The 19,529-nt window shown below is 36.3% G+C and overlaps 1 protein-coding gene across 2 annotated transcripts in view; it reads right to left on the reverse strand.

Annotated features, from left to right (window-relative positions):
* The window catches only part of PCLO (piccolo presynaptic cytomatrix protein), a 389,747-nt gene that overhangs the window by 211,337 nt on the left and 158,881 nt on the right, over positions 1-19,529 (reverse strand). For both annotated transcript variants that reach the window (XM_038562845.1, XM_038562846.1), the window contains exon 4: positions 1,556-2,251. In XM_038562845.1, coding sequence (XP_038418773.1) covers positions 1,556-2,251 — 696 coding nt within the window. The remainder of the gene's footprint in view (positions 1-1,555; positions 2,252-19,529) is intronic.

Raw genomic sequence — 19,529 nt, forward strand, 5'->3', positions numbered from 1 at the left:
AACAGAAAGTCAGAAGCAGAAACTGCTTCTATAGAGAGTAGGTAAGATTCGGACATAATGAGTTCCAGTTTATGGTGAGGCTTTGAAGCAGAGCACACACTGCATATTTGAGAACACAGATCTGATACTCAAAAGAGGGCCAGAAAAAAAAAAAAAAAAAAAAAGAGGGCCAGAAGGTGCACTGGTAGATTTACAAATTGCTCATGTGGTTCCCCTAAGACAACAAAACTCAAAACAAAAACAAAAACTGTAGCAAAACACAAAGGACACCGCATCATAGATTAGGAAAGAAAGCAATACAGGGAGTCCAAGGAGAACACACAAGGCATGATCAGAAAGAGAAAGAGAACAGAAAGGGAAGGGTCATGAAAGCCCAGGGCTGTTTCACAGAGAACCGGAGAACCAGGAAAAGGCATCAGGTCTGCAAAATAAGTTAAGAGAAGCAATGGGGGTGGTGGGGTGGGGTGGGGGTAGTGGTGGTGGGGGTGGGGGTAGTGGTGGTACTAGATCCAGTCATTAGATAGACGAATATACAGAAATCTGCTCTGACTCTGATCTATCCATTTATACAATGAAGTAAAACCAGGATTAATTTAATGAGTGATACATCAAAGATGGGTTAATAACCATGTTGTTAAAAGTATAAACTACAACAACAACAAACTAAATCAGAGTCAGGATGGGCTACATATTCTAATTAGAGTTCTAATATTAAAATTTAATATTATTATATCATTTCTTTTTCCTTCAAGTCATTGCTGCTATCTGGGAATTAAAATTATTCAACCAGATATTATGTAAGATCTCCTGTAGCTCTAAAACAATCAGAGTTCTTCTAAAAATGACATTATTCCATATGCAGATAGAGGTTAAGATGGATACTCTCAAAAGTTGCCACTAAAGAAAGAGAACACATATTATTCCAGATTATGTCTGAATTATAAATAATCCTTCAGTATTAAACACATTAAACAAACCCCAAATATAGTATATTAAAATCATGTTAAACACTAAAATTAACTTTTGTAAAAATGATTTTTGATTTTTGTCCTGAATTTTAGCCACACCTTTTTTTTTTTTTTTTTTTTTTGCAGTCACACTTATTTAATTATTTCATGGCTTATGGCACCTTAAATGGCTCTCAAGTGAAAAGAAACTTGTTGACTTGCTTAACCAAGTGTCTAGGTGAACAGAAACTTAATAAAGACACATATTATCTTATATTAAAGGTGGATACTGATTTTATATTCATAGCAGAGACCAGAAGAAACTTAAAATTATAAGTTCTTCTTATTGCCCTACAGAATTCCGATAAATTATTAGAGACACATAAAAACTGGGAAAATAAATTTGATATCTCCGCTTTATTTAAGTTAGATTTAGCTGTCCAAAAGCCAAAACTGTTCATTTCGGCAAGCGTCACATTTGTCTGAAAGTGCCTTTAATCGAAGGCTTTCCCTTACATAATCACCATGAAGCACCCTGTGTCCTTAGGTAAAAATTAGCCAATTTCATATACTTAAGACTGTGCAAAGAGAAGGAAACCGTGACTTACTGCTTTTTCTCTCCCACGTTCCACCTGATGTGGCTTCGCCGTGCGTGCTGCCTGGGGCTGTTCTTTCACTTTTTGAGTCACCTCATCATCTTCCTTGGGCGAACCTGAGGGTGAACCAGGGAGTTGATCTTCCATCTCGGTCTGGGTCTGGGGTTGCTCCTCCTCTACCACCTGTGGAGCCACTCTGCCCGCAGGCTTTCCTTCAGCAGTTGGTACTTGAGTTTTAACTAAGTCTTGTTTCTGTTCCTCCTCTAGAGCTGATGGTTTTGTTGCTGGAGGTAACTTTTTGTCTTCAGAGCCTGGCTTTTTTTCTTCAAGAGGTGGTTTTTTTTCTTCTGGGAGTGGCTTTTTGTCTTCAGGGGGTGGCTTTTTTTCTGGAGGGGCTGAAGTTTTGTCTTTCTCTAGTTTACCCTCTTGTTTCTGATCTGTGGTTGCCTTTGGGACAATCTTTTCAACTGACAGTATTTCTTGCACTTTTTCTGGAATGATTTGCTCAGCTTCCATTTTGACTTCTTGTTCCTTCTTTTTCATTTTTACTTCGATAGGCATTGCTGTTTTGGGAGATGGTTGTTCTGGAGGGACAGGCATAGGAGTGGCTTTTGGTCCTGAGGGTGTAAGTGGCATCTTGCCCATATCGCCAAGCTGTCCTGATAGTGCTCTCTGGGTTTGGCAATTTAAACAAAGCCATTCTTGAATCTGCAAATAAAATAGCAATGAACGGATTAACTGTATCATAATGCATCTGTTTTGGTCCACATAAGGTTAACATCTGGTGATTTCTAGTTGCTTTTTTTGTATAGGCAGAAGGAAGGTCACTGTTTCCCAAATGAATGAAATTGTGACTTCTGAGGAAGACTGCAAAAGGACTTATGTATAATCTAAACTTATGAGGAATCCCTAAAGATTGGCAATTCACTCTCCTCACCACAAGGAATTAGAAAAAATAAAAATAAAAAAGCATTAAAGATGGAGCTGGGAGCAGAGGTCAGGGGGTGGAGACAGAGCCAGGGGAATAGTCACTTTTTTTTGGTGAAAAATCTCCATTTGTTCCAAATGGAATATTTTTTAGCTCGGTGGCTTCAAAATTGGTATTTCATATATTTACATAAAATTATTAAATTTTATGGTCATGTTCTTTTTTTTAAATATTTCTTTAAATTTATTCATGATAGAAAGAGAGAGAGAGAGAGAGAGAGAGAGGCAGAGACACAGGAGGAGGGAGAAGCAGGCTCCATGCCGGGAGCCCGATGTGGGACGCGATCCCGGGACTCCAGGATCGTGCCCTGGGCCAAAGGCAGGCGCTAAACCGCTGAGCCACCCAGGGATCCTCTATGCTCATGTTCTTTTAACTGCAATTAACCAAAGTTCTGTTAGGATCCAGCATATAATCTCCTATCTCTTGATGTGGGTCAAATGTAGGTCTATCTACTAGAGTAGAACTTTACAATGTACATGAAAAGTTTTCAAGAATCATTTGTGCCTAATCCTCTATCTGCTTTAGGACTGAAAGATAATTTCATTCTTAATACTCATTCACATTTCTTCTGCAACTGAGCAAGATGGAATCATGGGATCAAATTGTTTGGTATCTCCCCCCAGAGTTTCTTGAATTGCTGACTAAAACAGCTCCTCATACTTCTGGTCCTTGGTGTAATCCGTGGGACACCTGTACCAATGGACTGAGGAGGTCATCAAACATGCAAATTCCTAGATACTCCTAGCACTGTTTTACTAGGATCCTGGGGTAGGAGAAGGAGTTCATAAACTGGCTAATTCTTGGTTGATTCTTTTGCAAGCTAAATTCTGAAAACTACTCTCACATACAAATGATGGCATGGGAGACTGATTATGTTAGACTGATAAGATTGCAGGATTCCTCCCTTACTGAGACATGTTTGCTTTTTCTTACCTTATAACTATTTTAATGTAAGACTAAAGGCTATATGTGAAACTTTTAATTGTTAAATTTAACAAATACCTACTCTGTAAAGCCCACAGTTGGAAGGGCATACAAAGAGGATTCATGTGGTACACTGTTTTCTGAGTTCAGTTTCAAGCTCTCTAGTTACAGGACTTACGATCACTTACTCTTCTAGAATATTATTAAGGATCTAAGTTTCATTTCTTCAGCTTCTAATTTTTTCATATAAAAAAAATGTTGCTGACTAGTAATGACTGTTTTGCAATCTGTAAGCCATTATAATTCTTATATATTTATCTGAAGAGTAAAGACAAAAGTCCATAATTTAAGTTTGGTAAAATGTTCTCTATAAAACATCAGTATGCATGGGTTCATTTGCTTTTTTGTGTGTATGACCAACCAATACTAATTTTCTTATTAATTTCAGGTCTAAACAATTCTAAAGTGCGTTGTAGCTCCTTCAAGTAAGAACTGGATATAAAAGTCTTAGGAGGGGCACCTGGGCGGTCATGATCCTGGTGCCCAGGGAGTGAGCCCAGAGTTGGGGCTCCCTGCTCAGCAGGGGAGCCTGTTTTCCCTCTCTCTCCCCCCCCTTACTCATGCCTTTTCTCTCTCTCTCAAATAAATAAACAAAATGTTTATTTATTTATTTTTTAAGATTTCATTTATTCATTAGAGACACAGAGAGAGAGAGAGGCAGAGACACAGGCAGAGGGAGAAGCAGGCCCCATGCAGAGAGCCCGATGTGGGATTCGATCCCGGGTCTCCAGATCAGGCCCTGGGCTGAAGGAGGTGCTAAACCGCTGAGCCACCTGAGCTGCCCAAACCTAATCTTAAAAAAAAAAAAAAAAAAAAGTCTTAGGAAAGAAACTGATTTGACCCCTTATGTCAAATACGTAAAGCTCGTTCCAGCCCTTGTGCTGAATAGTCCCTGGAGGAGGCACTTCCATTATGCCTACAGAAAATCAATTTTTATCTGTGCTGTGGTTTTAAAAACCATTACTCAGCTGAGCCACATCTGAAGATATTTTCATTCAGAACCTGAATTTTTTTAAAAAACAAAAGCTGACACAAATAGCTGCATCATTGCTGTTTTGTCACATGGATTCTAAAAACCCAGTGCAGGTGTGTGTTAAGCATTCCTGTCAGGCCACGTCCTAATGTAAGTAAGTTAGGAAGTTTTTAATATACCAGGAATAAACATATCATTACATTGCAAATCTTTATCAATAGTGTGATCCTTTGATCTGAGTTTTTGAAACAAATTATGCTCACAAAGTTATCTCTTGCTACGTATAGTATACAATGGTACACAACTCTTGTTAAAATGAAGATGTTTTACTGGCAAATCGAACTCCAATAAAAAATATACAAAAGAAAAGAAAATGTTTTGAGAAAATAAACAAAGTGACTATTTCAAGGTACTATACTTATTATTTTCATGTATTTGAAATTTAGGTAAGGGGACAAAAGATATAATCTATTTAATCCATAGTGTCACATAAAGCACTTCATTTTTCCAGTTTAAAATAATGTTTGATAAACCTACAAGCAGTGATAACCCACGCTACTATGGTCTGCACAGAAAGGGAAGGCAATAATGTCAGTCTAAAAGAAAAAGGATCTTACCCCCAGAGCCTCACTGGCTAGATCAAACTTCTGTTTTGGTAAAGTTTCCATTCATATGCGGTTAAACCTGATTATTTTTATACTTGGTCTCTCAGTTGCATGCCTGATTTGCATCTGAAATAAGATTGTTAAGACAAGCCTAATTCTTTTGACTTTACGCTTTGACTAATTGTCACCAAAATTAATTTGGAAACTCACTTTACTAACATGTAAAATAACGATGACAGCATAATTCACTTATGTATTCAGTTTATATCTATGGAGTACATGTACTACTGGGCAAGTATATATGTAAGGCTTATTCCATCAGGGATCTCACATTCAAGTAAAAGGAATAAGATACAGGTTAAAATATGCAGTAGAAAGATATATGTGTGCAAGGAAAATGGAAAGGATGTAACTGTTTTAACAGTATTGTCTGATGAATTTATTTAGAACCTAAGGAATTTGATATTTTAGAAATCACACAAAAAAACCTTTTTTCACCAATTAGAAATGCTGAATTGGAAGTCTCATATGTGTGTCTCTTCTTTCTGCAGCCCTAGAACCAAAATTTGAATGCCAATAAATTCAATAAGCAGAGGAAGTTATAACATCAATATGGAAGTAAAAAGAGGAGGAACATACAGTAACCAAAATTTTTCTATTTCTTTAAATATGTGAATTTAAATTTTATCAAGATAGTGGGTAAGAAAAGGCAGAGGCTAGGGTAAAACTCAAAAGTAGAAATGAGAAATGCAAAACTGATCTAATTTTAACAGTGAGTAAAAAGTAAAAATGAATTTTCAAGAGAGTTCATTTTGGACAATACAGAATATCATCATTATATCATCATTAAATACAAACACAATTACTAGAAAAATTGGCTTCACAAGGGGCAATTTAGGAAATACTCTACAACCACATAAGATGTAAAAATCTGTAGTTCACAATTTTTTTTGCATTCTTTAACAAAAATAATCCCAAGGATTTCTGTATCACTGTATTCAAGGATTTCATTACAGTATTACATTTCGAAGTCCAAAAACATATTATGTCCCCTCTTAAGCTCCTCAACAGCCACACCATTAAATACTCATAATGTTTCTAGTTCAATAGCAATCTATGAAAATACAAGAAAACACACTGAAAAATACAAATACTTATAGTTTTGTGTTTTTTTTTTTTAACATACAGGTCACCATTATGGATGCTTTCAGACTATTTCCATTGGCTTCACTATGTTTTTAAAATATGTTTTATTTTCAGTATTCTATAAATATCCCCAATCATGTAAAACATAATGAAAGTTTTTTTACCTATGTTATTATCAAACGTATCAAACAAATTCAGAAGACTCTATGAGACCAATTGCTTTTTGGGCTTCAACATTAATAACCAGGGACATCAAAGTCATCCCCAAGTAGGGAAAATCTGATAAACAAAGAGTGTATATAAAAAATAACTCCATGTTGATCACAACATCCTAGAATGTATTCAATTGTCAGTTGGTACATGTTAATAGGATATGTTTATTTTAACATCAAATCATCAGGGCTTGTTCAAAGCAATGCTCCACAAATCCATTAATCTTAAGAGGAAAGTAGGAAATGAAGGCAATAAAAACCCAGAACAGGGATGCTGCTGTGCTACTCAGCATTTTTCCATCAGTAAGCAATTTGCTTTATATAACATTTCAGTTGTAACTATAGCAACAATACCATTAAGGAAAATCTCAGAACTTCAGGCCTGCCTACTTATTTTTCTGAGTGTCATTTCGGAAGCATGCTAATAAGACCTGCAGCAGGTTCAAAGTTGGCCGTTAGACTTAAAATGGTAGAGAAATGATGGCTAGCGAAGCCTGCATGAGCATTCATATCTGTGTCTGAGAAATCTTCACCACATGTTGGCATGAATTTTCATTAAAAGACCAACCAGCCTAATTTGGAAACTCACAGTTTCCATCAGTAAGAATATGTAAGCAGAGATGACGTGCCCCCTACTCAAAATTCTGTAAAGGAAAACCAAGCAATCAAAGGAATTGATGCTTGAATATGTTGGAGTTTCCAGCCTACTATTAGGTTTCTGAGTCGACAATAAAAATTTTACAGAGGTTCCTGTTTGTCTAGTTATCTTCTTATCACTCAAGGTGTTATTTTTTGAGCAAAAAATAATTACACTGATAATCTGTTTAGAAATCACTATTTACACATTGACAGACCCCCAAATTGGGGAGCAAGTTGTTACTGCAACTTGTCATTAGTATTAGTCTCACCAAAGTCTCAGATTAAGGTGTTCTGGTTACCTAAGGTCTATATATACATATATATTTTTTTTTTAAGAGATACTCTAGGGACGCCTGGGTGGCTCAGTGGTTTAGCATCTGTCTTCAGCTCAGATCACGATCTCGGGGTCCTGGGATCAAGTCCCATATCAGGCTCCCCACAGGGAGCCTGCTTCTCCCTCTGCCTATGTCTCTGCCTCTTTCTCGGTGTTTCTCGTGAATATATATATATATATTCATATATATGTATATATATATATATATATTTAAAAAAGAGATACTCTAAAAATTTTTTTAAAAATTTTTTAAAAAATTTTTTTTGAGAGAGAAAGAGAGATAGTGAAATAGAGCACAAGAGCGGGGTGGGGGTAGTGGCAAAGGAAGAGAAGGCTGATGCAATGCGGGGATCTGCGTGGCTAGATCCCAGGACCCTGGGATCAGGACCTGAGCTGAAGGCAGACACTCAACTGATAGAGCCACCCAGGTGCCCTGGGCCCAAAGAGTTCTATAATTCAAGTGGACATTCTGAAAATCAGATTTTTTTGTTTAAATTTCTAAATTAATTTCCTTTTGTTATCTGTAAAAGGGAAAAAGATTGAACTTGCAGTTGGTGCAGTCTTTTTTGCAGATTATACAAGCAGTTGCTAGACTACAAAATCAGGATATTAGAAATCTGTGATCATTCATGAGGCTGCACTTTACAAGTACATGCAGTGATGTATATGTGGTATTTCTATTCTTATTCTGTCCCTCCTAAAAATGAAAGAGATGTGCATCAGCTACTCTTCTTATTACACTGTTTTTTACTAGAGTGTATAGCTTCCTTAGTATTTTTGTTCCCTTTAAAATCAATGAAACAAGAAAAACCTGTATCCAAAATGTATAAATGAATGATTGGGGCTATTCCTCATTTATCTTCTATGTAGATGCAAGAATTCTATCAGGATATATTAGAACATAAATACACACATGAAAACTAAGACAAAACAAATGGGCTATTTAAATATTAATTTCCAATGTAATTGCTGAACATTAAGGGTAGGAATCAATAATGAAACCTAACAGAATACTGGATGCTGTTAGGAACTTGTACTGCGATTGCTCTTCCTGGGTTGAAATTGATCCATGGTCATGTCTCTACTCATCTCTTCTTCTTCTTCTTCTTCTTCTTTTTTTTTAAGATTTTATTTATTTATTCATGAGAGAGAGAGGCAGAGACACAGGCAGAGGGAGGAGCAGGCTCCATGCAGGGAGCTTGACATGGGACTCGATCCCGGGACTCCAGGATCACGTCCTGGGCCCAAGGTAGGCGCTAAACCGCTGAGCCATGCAGGGATCTCCTCATCTCTTCTTTTATGTGGATGCTTATTTCTCTAAGACCCCACACCCTCACACCCACACAAAGTCTCTGTTTCACTGATTTGAAGCGCTTAGTATAAGTTTCTATATAATGTAAACCACATTAACAGTTATCTCCATAAATAGCAATATGCCAACCAAAGTCGTGTATATTATGCCAGGGATTAAAACTATATTTAGATTAGAACTGCATACTTTCAGTTGACATTCTTTTTCTGTCCATTTTTCTTTGACTAAACCAGGATCATTTTTCTAGTCACTTTCTCATCACAATTCATATGTATTTTTCTAAAGTAGGAAAGTGATCTCTGAGTGTTCGATGTTTTAAATACCCTTAAATAAGTAATATATAAATACACACATGCATTAATTAAAATACCTCTTAATTATTCCTTTAACACATTTTTGACAGAACTTGAAGAAAATCACAGGCTTAGTTTCCTTTTGGAAAGACATACATATATTTATGCAAATATGTATATTTGCAAATATGTATATATGTAAGAACTACATAGGGCTCATTTCCCTATAATGTCTTCCTTTCTTGTTTCCTTCCTTCCTAACCATCCCCCACCTTCTTTCTTTATATCTGTATAGAGGTCAGCAAGAAGAGTGAGCTCACTAAGACTATTCTTTGATTAACAAATCTATCTGACTTGGGTTCAGTCACAGACATTAGGGTAAGTGATCTCCCACCAGTGTGTATAAAGGACAACTCCAAAGACACAGCTGTTTTCTCACTGGTAACCAATGATGCAAACTTACGAGTAATCATCCCTAATTATTGTGTTGACTTTCGCTAACTCAGCTCTAGCGAAAACAGAAGGCTTAAAGAGAAGGCTTATCTTTGATTCATAGCATTTCTATTTGTGATTAATTGTTCTAGGGTACTACATTCTAGGTGGAGTTATTTATATGAATCTAGTATAAAAAATAACCAACAATTTTAAAAATATGGATAGTAAGTTCATTTTTTTAATAATCAGTTCTCATACCTCTGCTCTTACAGACTTGTTTCTTATATCCCTATTACAAAAAGTATCTATTTTGTATATGTTAATTATTACATCAGAGCAAAAAATACCTTTTCAGCCTAACGTCATCACTAGTCAGCACTACAGGCAATGAGTAATTGAATTATAATTAATTTTGAAGATTTTAAACACTTCATCACAGAGGAATTTTAAGATTACAAAGCTATTGCATTTGGAAGATAGATTATCTAAGGCACATTGAGTAAAATCTGTAGAACATTTTATAGGATAAATAAAAAGTAGTCCCAACTTTTAAATTTTAGCATCACTGTGGATATATTGTGACAGAGGTTTTCACAGACTAGGGAGCCTGAAATGTAAGAAGGTGGGGGTTGCACCAGACTGATTAGATGATGGAGAATGGATGCAAGGTGGTTGGAAAAATTGGGCAGGTGGTAAGTCCTTCTACAATGCAGCAGGGCACGGTGCAGTACTGGAAGCTTTTTTTGCAGGGAAAATCAGTTGTTGATTCTGCAAGGTAGTTGTCCAAGATGAACTATATTTCCAAAAATCCCCTTACCTAAATGTTTTCCATTATCATGTGGCACCAGAGACATTTTGTGCAAGATATGGAGGGCAAAAGCAAAGCAGTGCTTTTTGCATGCTCAGACAGCTGGACTAGGGTCACCAGGTACCACTGTAGCTCACACGTGTTGCTTACTGCTTAGCTTGGGACAGCAGGCAGGCCTGCAGCTCTGTTTCCTCTGGATTTCTTCAGCTTCTTCCTTAGCATTTAGGATGGAGACATTGAGAACACACAGAGGTTCTGGTCTGTATTCTAGCTTTATCCCTGCTCTCTATTTTAAATTCATCTTCCCTTCCTCTGCCTGCCTTCTACTCTCCAAGCTCTAGTCAGCCATCAGCAGTCACTTACCCAGCTCCCACAATTGCATAAGGTCGAATCCTTAAAACAAGTCCCTTATTATATAGATTCTATGCTTCCTACTAGTTCTGTTTCTTTAATTAAAGCCTAAGTGAGACAGGGTGAGTCAACTTGTTATCAAGAGGTCATGATGTTTTACACTTTTATCCATTAATACTGGTATGTGTGCAAAGTAATTTTAATAGTCTATCTTAGATCTTAAGTTATATGGCAAAGAAAGTACACTTAAATGGAATTCAAGAGAAGTAAGGACTATCTTTACATTAATTATATATTCATATGTGATTTATATATGGTCATACAAGGAAGATAATGATCTATTATAGAGTCTAGGCTGAAACTAGTAGGGATAGGAAAAAATTCAAATTTAAATACACATTCAAGAAGGGGTTGGTTTCTCAGGGTATGACTACAGGCATCTGTTTTAAAGATGGTCATTTCTTCAAGCCGTTCTTTTTCTGGCAGCCAATCATAGACCTCAGGATCTAAGTCTCATATACTGAACCTGAACCCCATCTGCATTTAAAAATATATAGATTAATACATAAATATACATGTTTCTTTTTTATAGGCTACCTGTTCATGAAAAATTTTTGAATATGCAACTATCATCAAACATTATCTTGAATATTCTGATGCCCTGAAAGATTTTTTTTAAAGATTTTATTTATTTATTCATGAGAGACACAGAGAGAGGCAGAGACACAGGCAGAAGGAGAAGCAGGCTCCATGCAGGGAGCCATGCCCTGGCGCTAAATCGCTGAGCCACCCAGGTGTCCCATGACCTGAAAGATTTTTTTAAGAATGCAATTTTTATTTTGATGCAATTTTTATTGTTTATTTGTTTACATATTTTATTTAATGACCCCACTATTGGGGAAATATTCTAAGTACAATAATGCAAACATAAATCAGAATGTCTGCTGTAAGAGAACAGGGAGGACTGAAGTAGTTAAAGTAGTTTAATTCCATAAATAAAATATTATTCATTTCCTTCACTATCTGGTACTCGACAATATGCCAATAATATATATTATACATTCAAGACATTCAGAACTCAATCTCTGGCTCTATATTGTATTGCTGTCAGCAAATAGGTAGGTGTAGCCCTCAAAAGTCTGAAGACTCATTAGTTTCTCACAGAATCCAGGGAAGAATAGATATTTCAAGTAGGTTTAACTTGCACATGTGTTGTTGTCTCTGGTTTTTGAGCCAGTAAGGATGGGATGGTAGTGAAGAGCAGCTGAGACTGGGAGACTGGATAATATAGGAAACCCAATTGGCAGAAATATTAATAAGCATTAGGCAGCAAAAACATTACCATTACCCTATTCATTCATTCAATGAAAAAACTAGTAATTTTAGGACTACACTCCAGTTTAATGGACAGTAAACGGTAGCCCACATAAACCAGATTTTGAATAAAGGGCGTAAGTTCAATTATTTTTGGCTAAAGAACAAGAGATATTGACTGATGGATCCTAATAACCAGATCCCAACAGCCTTCCAACTACCATCAACTTGAACGACCCCTGGAGATGATCCCAGAACTTAGGGCAGTCTATGTATACTAGTCACTTCAAGGAGCCTAGGACACCCCAGTCGACCCTTGTTATCACGCTCTCCCTCCCCTCAGATCTGCTCAGTGCTTCCTAGACAGTGAGAATACGACACCAAGGATGGATCAGGAGTGAGGGGAGAGGAAGAGAGAAAAGGAGAGGTCTTGTCAGAAACACATGGAAGGCTTAGTTTTCGCAACTGCCCATATTGCTGTCCGGATGGCTGTGGGAGTGCTATCTCCAGGAACCTGTGGTGTCCTGAAGGCCTCTGAGCACAGGACATGCAGCTCTGTGACCCGGGGAAGCAGCTGGATCTTCACTGTCTGACATGCTTGGCCAAGGCAAATGATTATTAAGTCAGAAAATGGTATGATGGGCCACCCGGGTGGCTCAGCGGTGTAGCACCTGCCTTCGACCCAGGGCATGATCCTGGGGTCCTGGGATCAAGTCCCATGTTGGGCTCCCTGTGTGGAGCCTGCTTCTCCCTCTGCCTGTGTCTCTGCCTCTCTCTCTCTCTGTCTCTCTCATGATTAAATAAATAACATATTTTTTAAAAAAAGGAATACGGTATGACAGTGAATCTGTCATCTCAGAAAGAATCAGATAAAGAAATGTATCTTAAAACAAAAAAACAAACCAAACCAAAACAAAAAACCCACAGCTTTCTGAGCCTTTAGGTGTGTACAGTGTGCCTGGCTGAAAAATAGAACTATCAAAGAGAATTCTCATTTTTAACAGATAGTTGATTTCCATTTAGCATATAACTTCCTCCCGAGGCTACTTGCATCTGAAGAGGACAAGCTTACCCTGAAGCAATGACAGTACACTGCAGAGGTTACAAGCTTGCAGAGATGAGTAGGGCGGCTAGAGAAGAAATGGAAGGAGGGAATTGACATTGTCCAGAAAAGACTGTCCTAACTTACAAGGAATTTAAAGATTTAAAAATAGAGGAGGGACAGGTTCTGGGAGCCAGTGAATATACTTGTCTCATTTACTCCTCATGACAATCAGAGGAGAGAATTTCTACAAACAGGTTCACTGTACAGAGGAGCACACTGAAGAACAGAAGCTGAGTCACATCATGATCATTATCTAAAGCTAGCAGTAAGTGGCAGATCTCAGATGAGGCCACAGCTCATAGATTTAGATTTCAAAGAAGAGAAATGGTACTTAAGTCAGAATTAGAGGTGGGATTTCCTAGACATGACATGCAAAAGAAGATAACAGGGACCAGATTCTTGGAAAATAGCTCCACCAAAACAAGAAGGGAAACCAGAAAAGCAAACAGGATCATTCAAGAAAGTGGGAGGAAAACCAGCAGTTTTTAGTAAATTCAAGTGAAAAAGATGAGAATTTCAAGGAAATGAAAGGCAATACTGCCAAATACCGCACTGAGGTTAAATAACGCATTTCTAAAAGATTGGCAGACAAGTCTCTTTTTACAATTGAACCAATTGTACTCTATTTATAGATTTCCTTCTTAATCATTTGCTTTGTCTGACTCATCTTTGCAAAAACTTGTTTAGATTTTTCTCAAGGGTCCTGCATAACTGACTATAGACAATTATTTTACCTGTGATTAAATACATAATTATACATAAAAACATGGAGTTATGTTTATTACATTGCTTCATCTTTATGTGATGAATATAAATAAGTACTTAAAAACATAAATGAAGTGAAACCTTAGAATGAAATTCAAGTTCCATGTTAGAATATTGCTTTGAAAGACATCAGATTTTGAAGTAGATATTTCTTTGTGGGTATAATTTTTTCCATATAGAGAGAGCATTAAATGGTTAGACAATGTGAACTAGTTACTGCAGAATGAGGCTCAATATTTCTTCCCTTTCTTCTTTCGTATTTTTTAAAATGGAAAAATTGGTCAGGATGTAAATCAACAATGAGACCGTTCTACATGCTTGGATACTGATGCAGCCATTGAAAGTACTGTAAAATTTGCATTTCTGAAGAAGCTACCAAGACATCACACTCAAACCCTTCAGTCAATTAATTTTTCATTCCCAATATTCTCACGAGTATTGTATTGGGTGCCCTCTATTAAAAAAGCGATGAGACACATCATTGCTTATTACCGTGAGCCCAAAGTCTGGAAGAAAGAAAGAAAACATAGTCTGAGTATCCTTATACTAAAAGGCAGCAGAAAGTGCTCTAGAAACACAGTGAAGAGGCAACTTGTAGAGAGGGTCCAATAAGGGCTTCCTGAGGAAGGGACAACTGGGCTGGACGGTGAAGTAGTCTAGCCAGATGCTCAAGCGAGGGGTAAGTTTAACAGTGAATTTAATATAACCAGAAAGGAAATGTGTACAAAAAGGGAGTAATGACTGCAACATAGCAGACGCTCAATAATTGGGACTCTGCTGTCTCACACTTCCATAAATTATCTTATACCCATCCTGTATGTGTCCCAGAATATTCCCTTTACTTTGTGAACCAGGCTAAAGAAATATTTCAAACATAAGGTATTAAAGCTTCCTTGAGTTTTTTAAGGGAAAGCAAAAATATAAATTGGATATTTAGTTTAACTGGGACATATTACACTTTCTGTATATTCGGGGCAGCTGAATCTGACTTGGGACACAGCTACCTATCAGAAGAACCCTGGGGGGAGGTGGGCGGGTCCTGGCAGGGTGGCTGCACAGGGGCCACCTCCTGAGGCCTCAATCTGTCCAATGCTGTGCAGCATAATGCCACTGGCCATTCTGGAAGATATATTACAGGCTTTTTGTATTTTTTTAAGGTTTTATTTATGTATTCATGAGAGACACAGAGAAAAGCAGAGACACAGGCAGAGGGAGAGGCAGGCTTCCTGTGGGGAGCCCCATACAGGACTCGATCCCGGGACCCCAGGATCACAACCTGAGCCAAAGGCAGACGCTCAACCACTGAGCCACCCAGATGCCTGAGACTTTTTGTATTTTGAATGTTATAAAGGTAATTTCTGTGTCTGGCATTATATTTTTGGAAAGCTATCGGTTATTTGTTTTCTGAGGGACAGAAGATACATGAAGATAGAGGATTACAGAAAATAAAGTTCATTCATTGCAGACACTAAAAAGAATATATAAATATAAATACACATTGTGATGATATTGTATAGTTATATAAATATTGTATATGTATATAATTATTAAAGTGGACTGGCTATTTAGTATTGAGACACATGTTTATAAAAGGTATACTACCCAATATAGAGCTTCTCATAAATTAGGACACACATTTTGCTCATGTTTTAATATCACTGATATTCTGATACAATCCATGCATTTAAAATAGAATTTTTCAATACTTACTGGCTGCATGTTACAAGGATCCACAATTACTCTTTATGCCTTTCCAATGCCATATATAGTCACACATAGCAGATGCTAAATAAGAATTATTAATGAAATAATAAAATTCAAGGTGAAATTTTATTTAGGAGGCTTTTTTTTCTTTTCTTTTTAAGATTTTATCTATTTATTCATGACCCACACAGCTCTCTGTCTGCAGAGACACAGGCAGAGGGAGAAGCAGGCTCCATGCAGGGAGCCCGAAGTGGGACTCGATCCCAGGACTCCAGGATCACACCCTGAGTCCAAGGCAGACGCTCAACCACTGAGCCACTCAGCATCCTTAGGAGGCTTTTAAAAATCTAATCCATTTGTATTTTAATTTTCTTCTTGTAAAATTAGGATAATCATAATCACAGCTACTCTACCTTATTTCTTGATTCACTGTGGAAAAAAATGAAGTAAAAGTTACTTGATAATTTGTACAGCAGTCTATACACTTAAGGTGTTTTTGTATTACTTTTACTGTTATTTTTAAAACATGACTCTAAATGACATTATTCATAATTATTCTTTGTTCACATCAGGCTCAGGGAATCTCCTGACTTTTTAAAGAAAATATTATTTGTTTATCATGTTTTAGATACTCATTTTATACAATCAACTTTGAAGGCAATGTTAAAACTACTCTGATTTGTTGGTTTATTCCCACTCTCTCCCTCTCTCTAATGTAATTAGCATTTGACCTAATTTTTAAAACTACCTTTCTATAACAATCAACAATAGCATAGGATTTTTTAAAAAAAAGATATCTCTATGTATTCCTTCTCACTGTACTGAATTAAATATATTTCATAATAGCAATATTCCAGCTCATGATTAGCTTATTCAAATTATTACTACACATTTTACTTGATTCTCTTGATTTCCTAGAAATTAGGAATTTGGGAAAAGGAATATGTTACATATGTTAACATTTTGCTAAATAGTACATAATAAGACCTTATAATAAATACTACAGGTCTAAGGAAAAATTATATTTTAGTGCACTTTGCCAAAATTTTTAAGTAAATATATTTACATATGTATATATTTTATAATCATCTAAAACAACTAAAGTTAATGAAATGGAGCATCATATTGTAGGTGTGAATAAGGTCTTGGGCAAAAAGCAAAATGGAGGAAGCAGTATTCTAAAGATATAATCAATCTTTATTTCAGAGGAATCGTTTTCCAAATGCTTTTGGGTGATGTGTTCTTTTAGGTTTGCATTTAAAGTCAAGGTAATCTCACAGGACTCATTGGAAAAACAACTGAAGGATGTTATGATCCTAAATAGACTACTTTCAAATGTGAATATATTTTGGCAGTTAATATAAAATAAAATCAGAAAAACTGACACCTTGAGAGTAAGCCGATTTCAATTCCATCTGGTATTCTCAGGATTTAGATATATGAAAAAAACTGTTGTTTTGTTTTAATGATCTCTCAATATCTATAATTGTGATATATTAATTATGGCTATAACAAATATAAAAAAATTAGTTTTGTGAAGAAATTGATCAAAATGGTAACATTACATCAGGCCACATCAAAGGTTGGTTTTCTAGTGTGAAAATTTCCTTTTTCTTTCTGAGGAATACTTAATTTTATGTTGCCCTTTTCAAATATTAAGATTCTAAGGAATTCTATTTATTTTACTCATTTAATCACTATCTCTTATTGACAAGTCTTATCTTGAATTATTACAAAATAAACTTTAATTCTCTGATAGTAGTGTCAATTTCAAATATGGGGTGTGTGTTACAGAAGTCATGAGATTAGGTGTGCAATAAACAAGAAACGAAAATAAAATCATCATTGTGGCCAAGAGCTTACGTACGGAGCTCTTGAGCGTTAACTCCAGAAACACTGTCATTATTGCAGTGACCTTGAAAACAAAAGCACATCATTCAGCGCGTGACTAGGCCCCATCTTCCTACCTTCATATTACCTTAAACCTGCTTGCTTTATTGTTGTTCCTGGTTTGGTTTGGTTTTGGTTCTCTCAGCCTGTTAACCAAGGTTCCTGCTCACTTAGCCACACTTAGCCTATTTTATTCTCCTATCTAGATATAACAATTCAGGCCCTTCATCCCTGGGAAAAGCCTGGGGTGAGATCTATGCATGCTTCTTAATACTTTTAAGACCAATCAGGGATCCTAATTATTGGAACAGGTGTTATTTTAAATAATAACATTTATTATATTTTAATTCAAAGAATATCCTGGAGTAGACAAGGTGTGTCAAATGGAAATATTCTGAGAATGTTGTATAAAATCAAATATGAAGCTGAAAATACTTTCTACTGATATAGTTGAGGGAATATTACAATAATTTATTATTCACACCCAATCGTTCTTTTTTTTTTTTTTTTTTAATTTTACTAGTGAGTTAGCAGGGTTATTTTTTTTTCATTTTTAATTTTTATTTATTTATGATAGTCACACAGAGAGAGAGAGAGAGGCAGGCAGAGACATAGGCAGAGGGAGAAGCAGGCTCCATGCACCGGGAGCCCGACATGGGATTCGATCCCAGGTCTCCAGGATCACGCCCTGGGCCAAAGGCAGGCGCTAAACCGCTGCGCCACCCAGGGATCCCCCCAATCGTTCTTAAACCTGGAGTTTTAATGGACTAAAACTCTTTGGTCAAACTAATGTTAGCGTGAGCCTAGAATGGATCCTCAGAGAGCCACAAATGACCCAATATATAACCGCATCTCCTCAGATGTCCTCAATAAAAGCTGACAAGAGAGAGAGTGTCAAAGTTCAGTTCATGAAAAGCAATTACAATGGCATGGTGGTAGGGCGGGCAAGATAATGGTGTTCAGGTAGATGGCTTTCTGGTGCTGTTTCAGTCCTCGGGTACATTTAAGAGAATCAAGAAGAATGAATAGAATGGACATTCTGCAAGCAAACTTCCATGACCTTTATTTTGGCCAACCTTTTTAGAAAAGCTTTATCTGATCTCAGGCTAATTCAAGATTAGCAACAGCTGAAGTGCAGTCACACTGCACAGCCCATCTTAGTTGGGAAGCTATGTATTTTAATCCTTTTTAGCCAAACTGGGAGTCCAACTGATATTTCGGTATCATCTTATGAATGATGATAGCAGAACAAGGGGATATATTGAACAGGACGGGCTGTGTCTTTTTGTGCTTGCTTTCTGTAGTGTCTATCACAAACTCATAAAATATTTTCAGTTAATATTTGATTAAAGTTGTCAGTGCATGTGGCAATAAACCAACATGAATCCAAAGCTGCACATATTACTAAGAGCTGAAAATATTATCTACAGAATAGGAAAAAAATTAAAATGTCCTTCATTGTAAGAATGATAACAGAAGAAAATTGATATTTTCTAGCCACTAAATATATCTTGTGATATGTCCAGTATGGTCATTTAAAAATGTCTGCATTCAACAATGTGCTTAAAAACTAGGGACAATAATACCGTTGTCTATCCTCATGTATACTTTTTTACATCTTTATATATCTGAATAAAGACCATTAAAGTTAGAAAAGAGTGTTCATTTTTTGATACCTTTAAGAAAGAAACAGTATCAAATAAATGCTTAGTCAGTGCCTTATTTCTCATGTACATTTTTACATCATGGTTACTAACACATTTTAATTCAGAGTATGTTGTTTTGATAAGATTAATCAATATCATATTTGAGATTATGATTATATTTAAGAAAGATGAATGAGAAAAAATATAAGAACTTCACAATAATTTTGAGAGAATCACTAGAATAAAAAATATATATATAGGTTGTCTTTGTTTTTAAACCTGTCATCAAATTTCATCATAACTTACCAAGATTATTATATGCATCCTCAGCAGATGGCCTCATTCATATGTGATTTGTAACAGCTTTCTTCTCAAACAGATTTTTAAATATGCACCAAAATAAATTAGGAACATGCTCTCATATAATGAACAAGATGAGGGATTTTTCTAAGTCCAAATATGCTCATTCTAAAATAACAAGC

Source organism: Canis lupus, chromosome 18 (genome assembly GCF_011100685.1).
Source record: "Canis lupus familiaris isolate Mischka breed German Shepherd chromosome 18, alternate assembly UU_Cfam_GSD_1.0, whole genome shotgun sequence".
Lineage (NCBI taxonomy): Eukaryota > Metazoa > Chordata > Mammalia > Carnivora > Canidae > Canis > Canis lupus.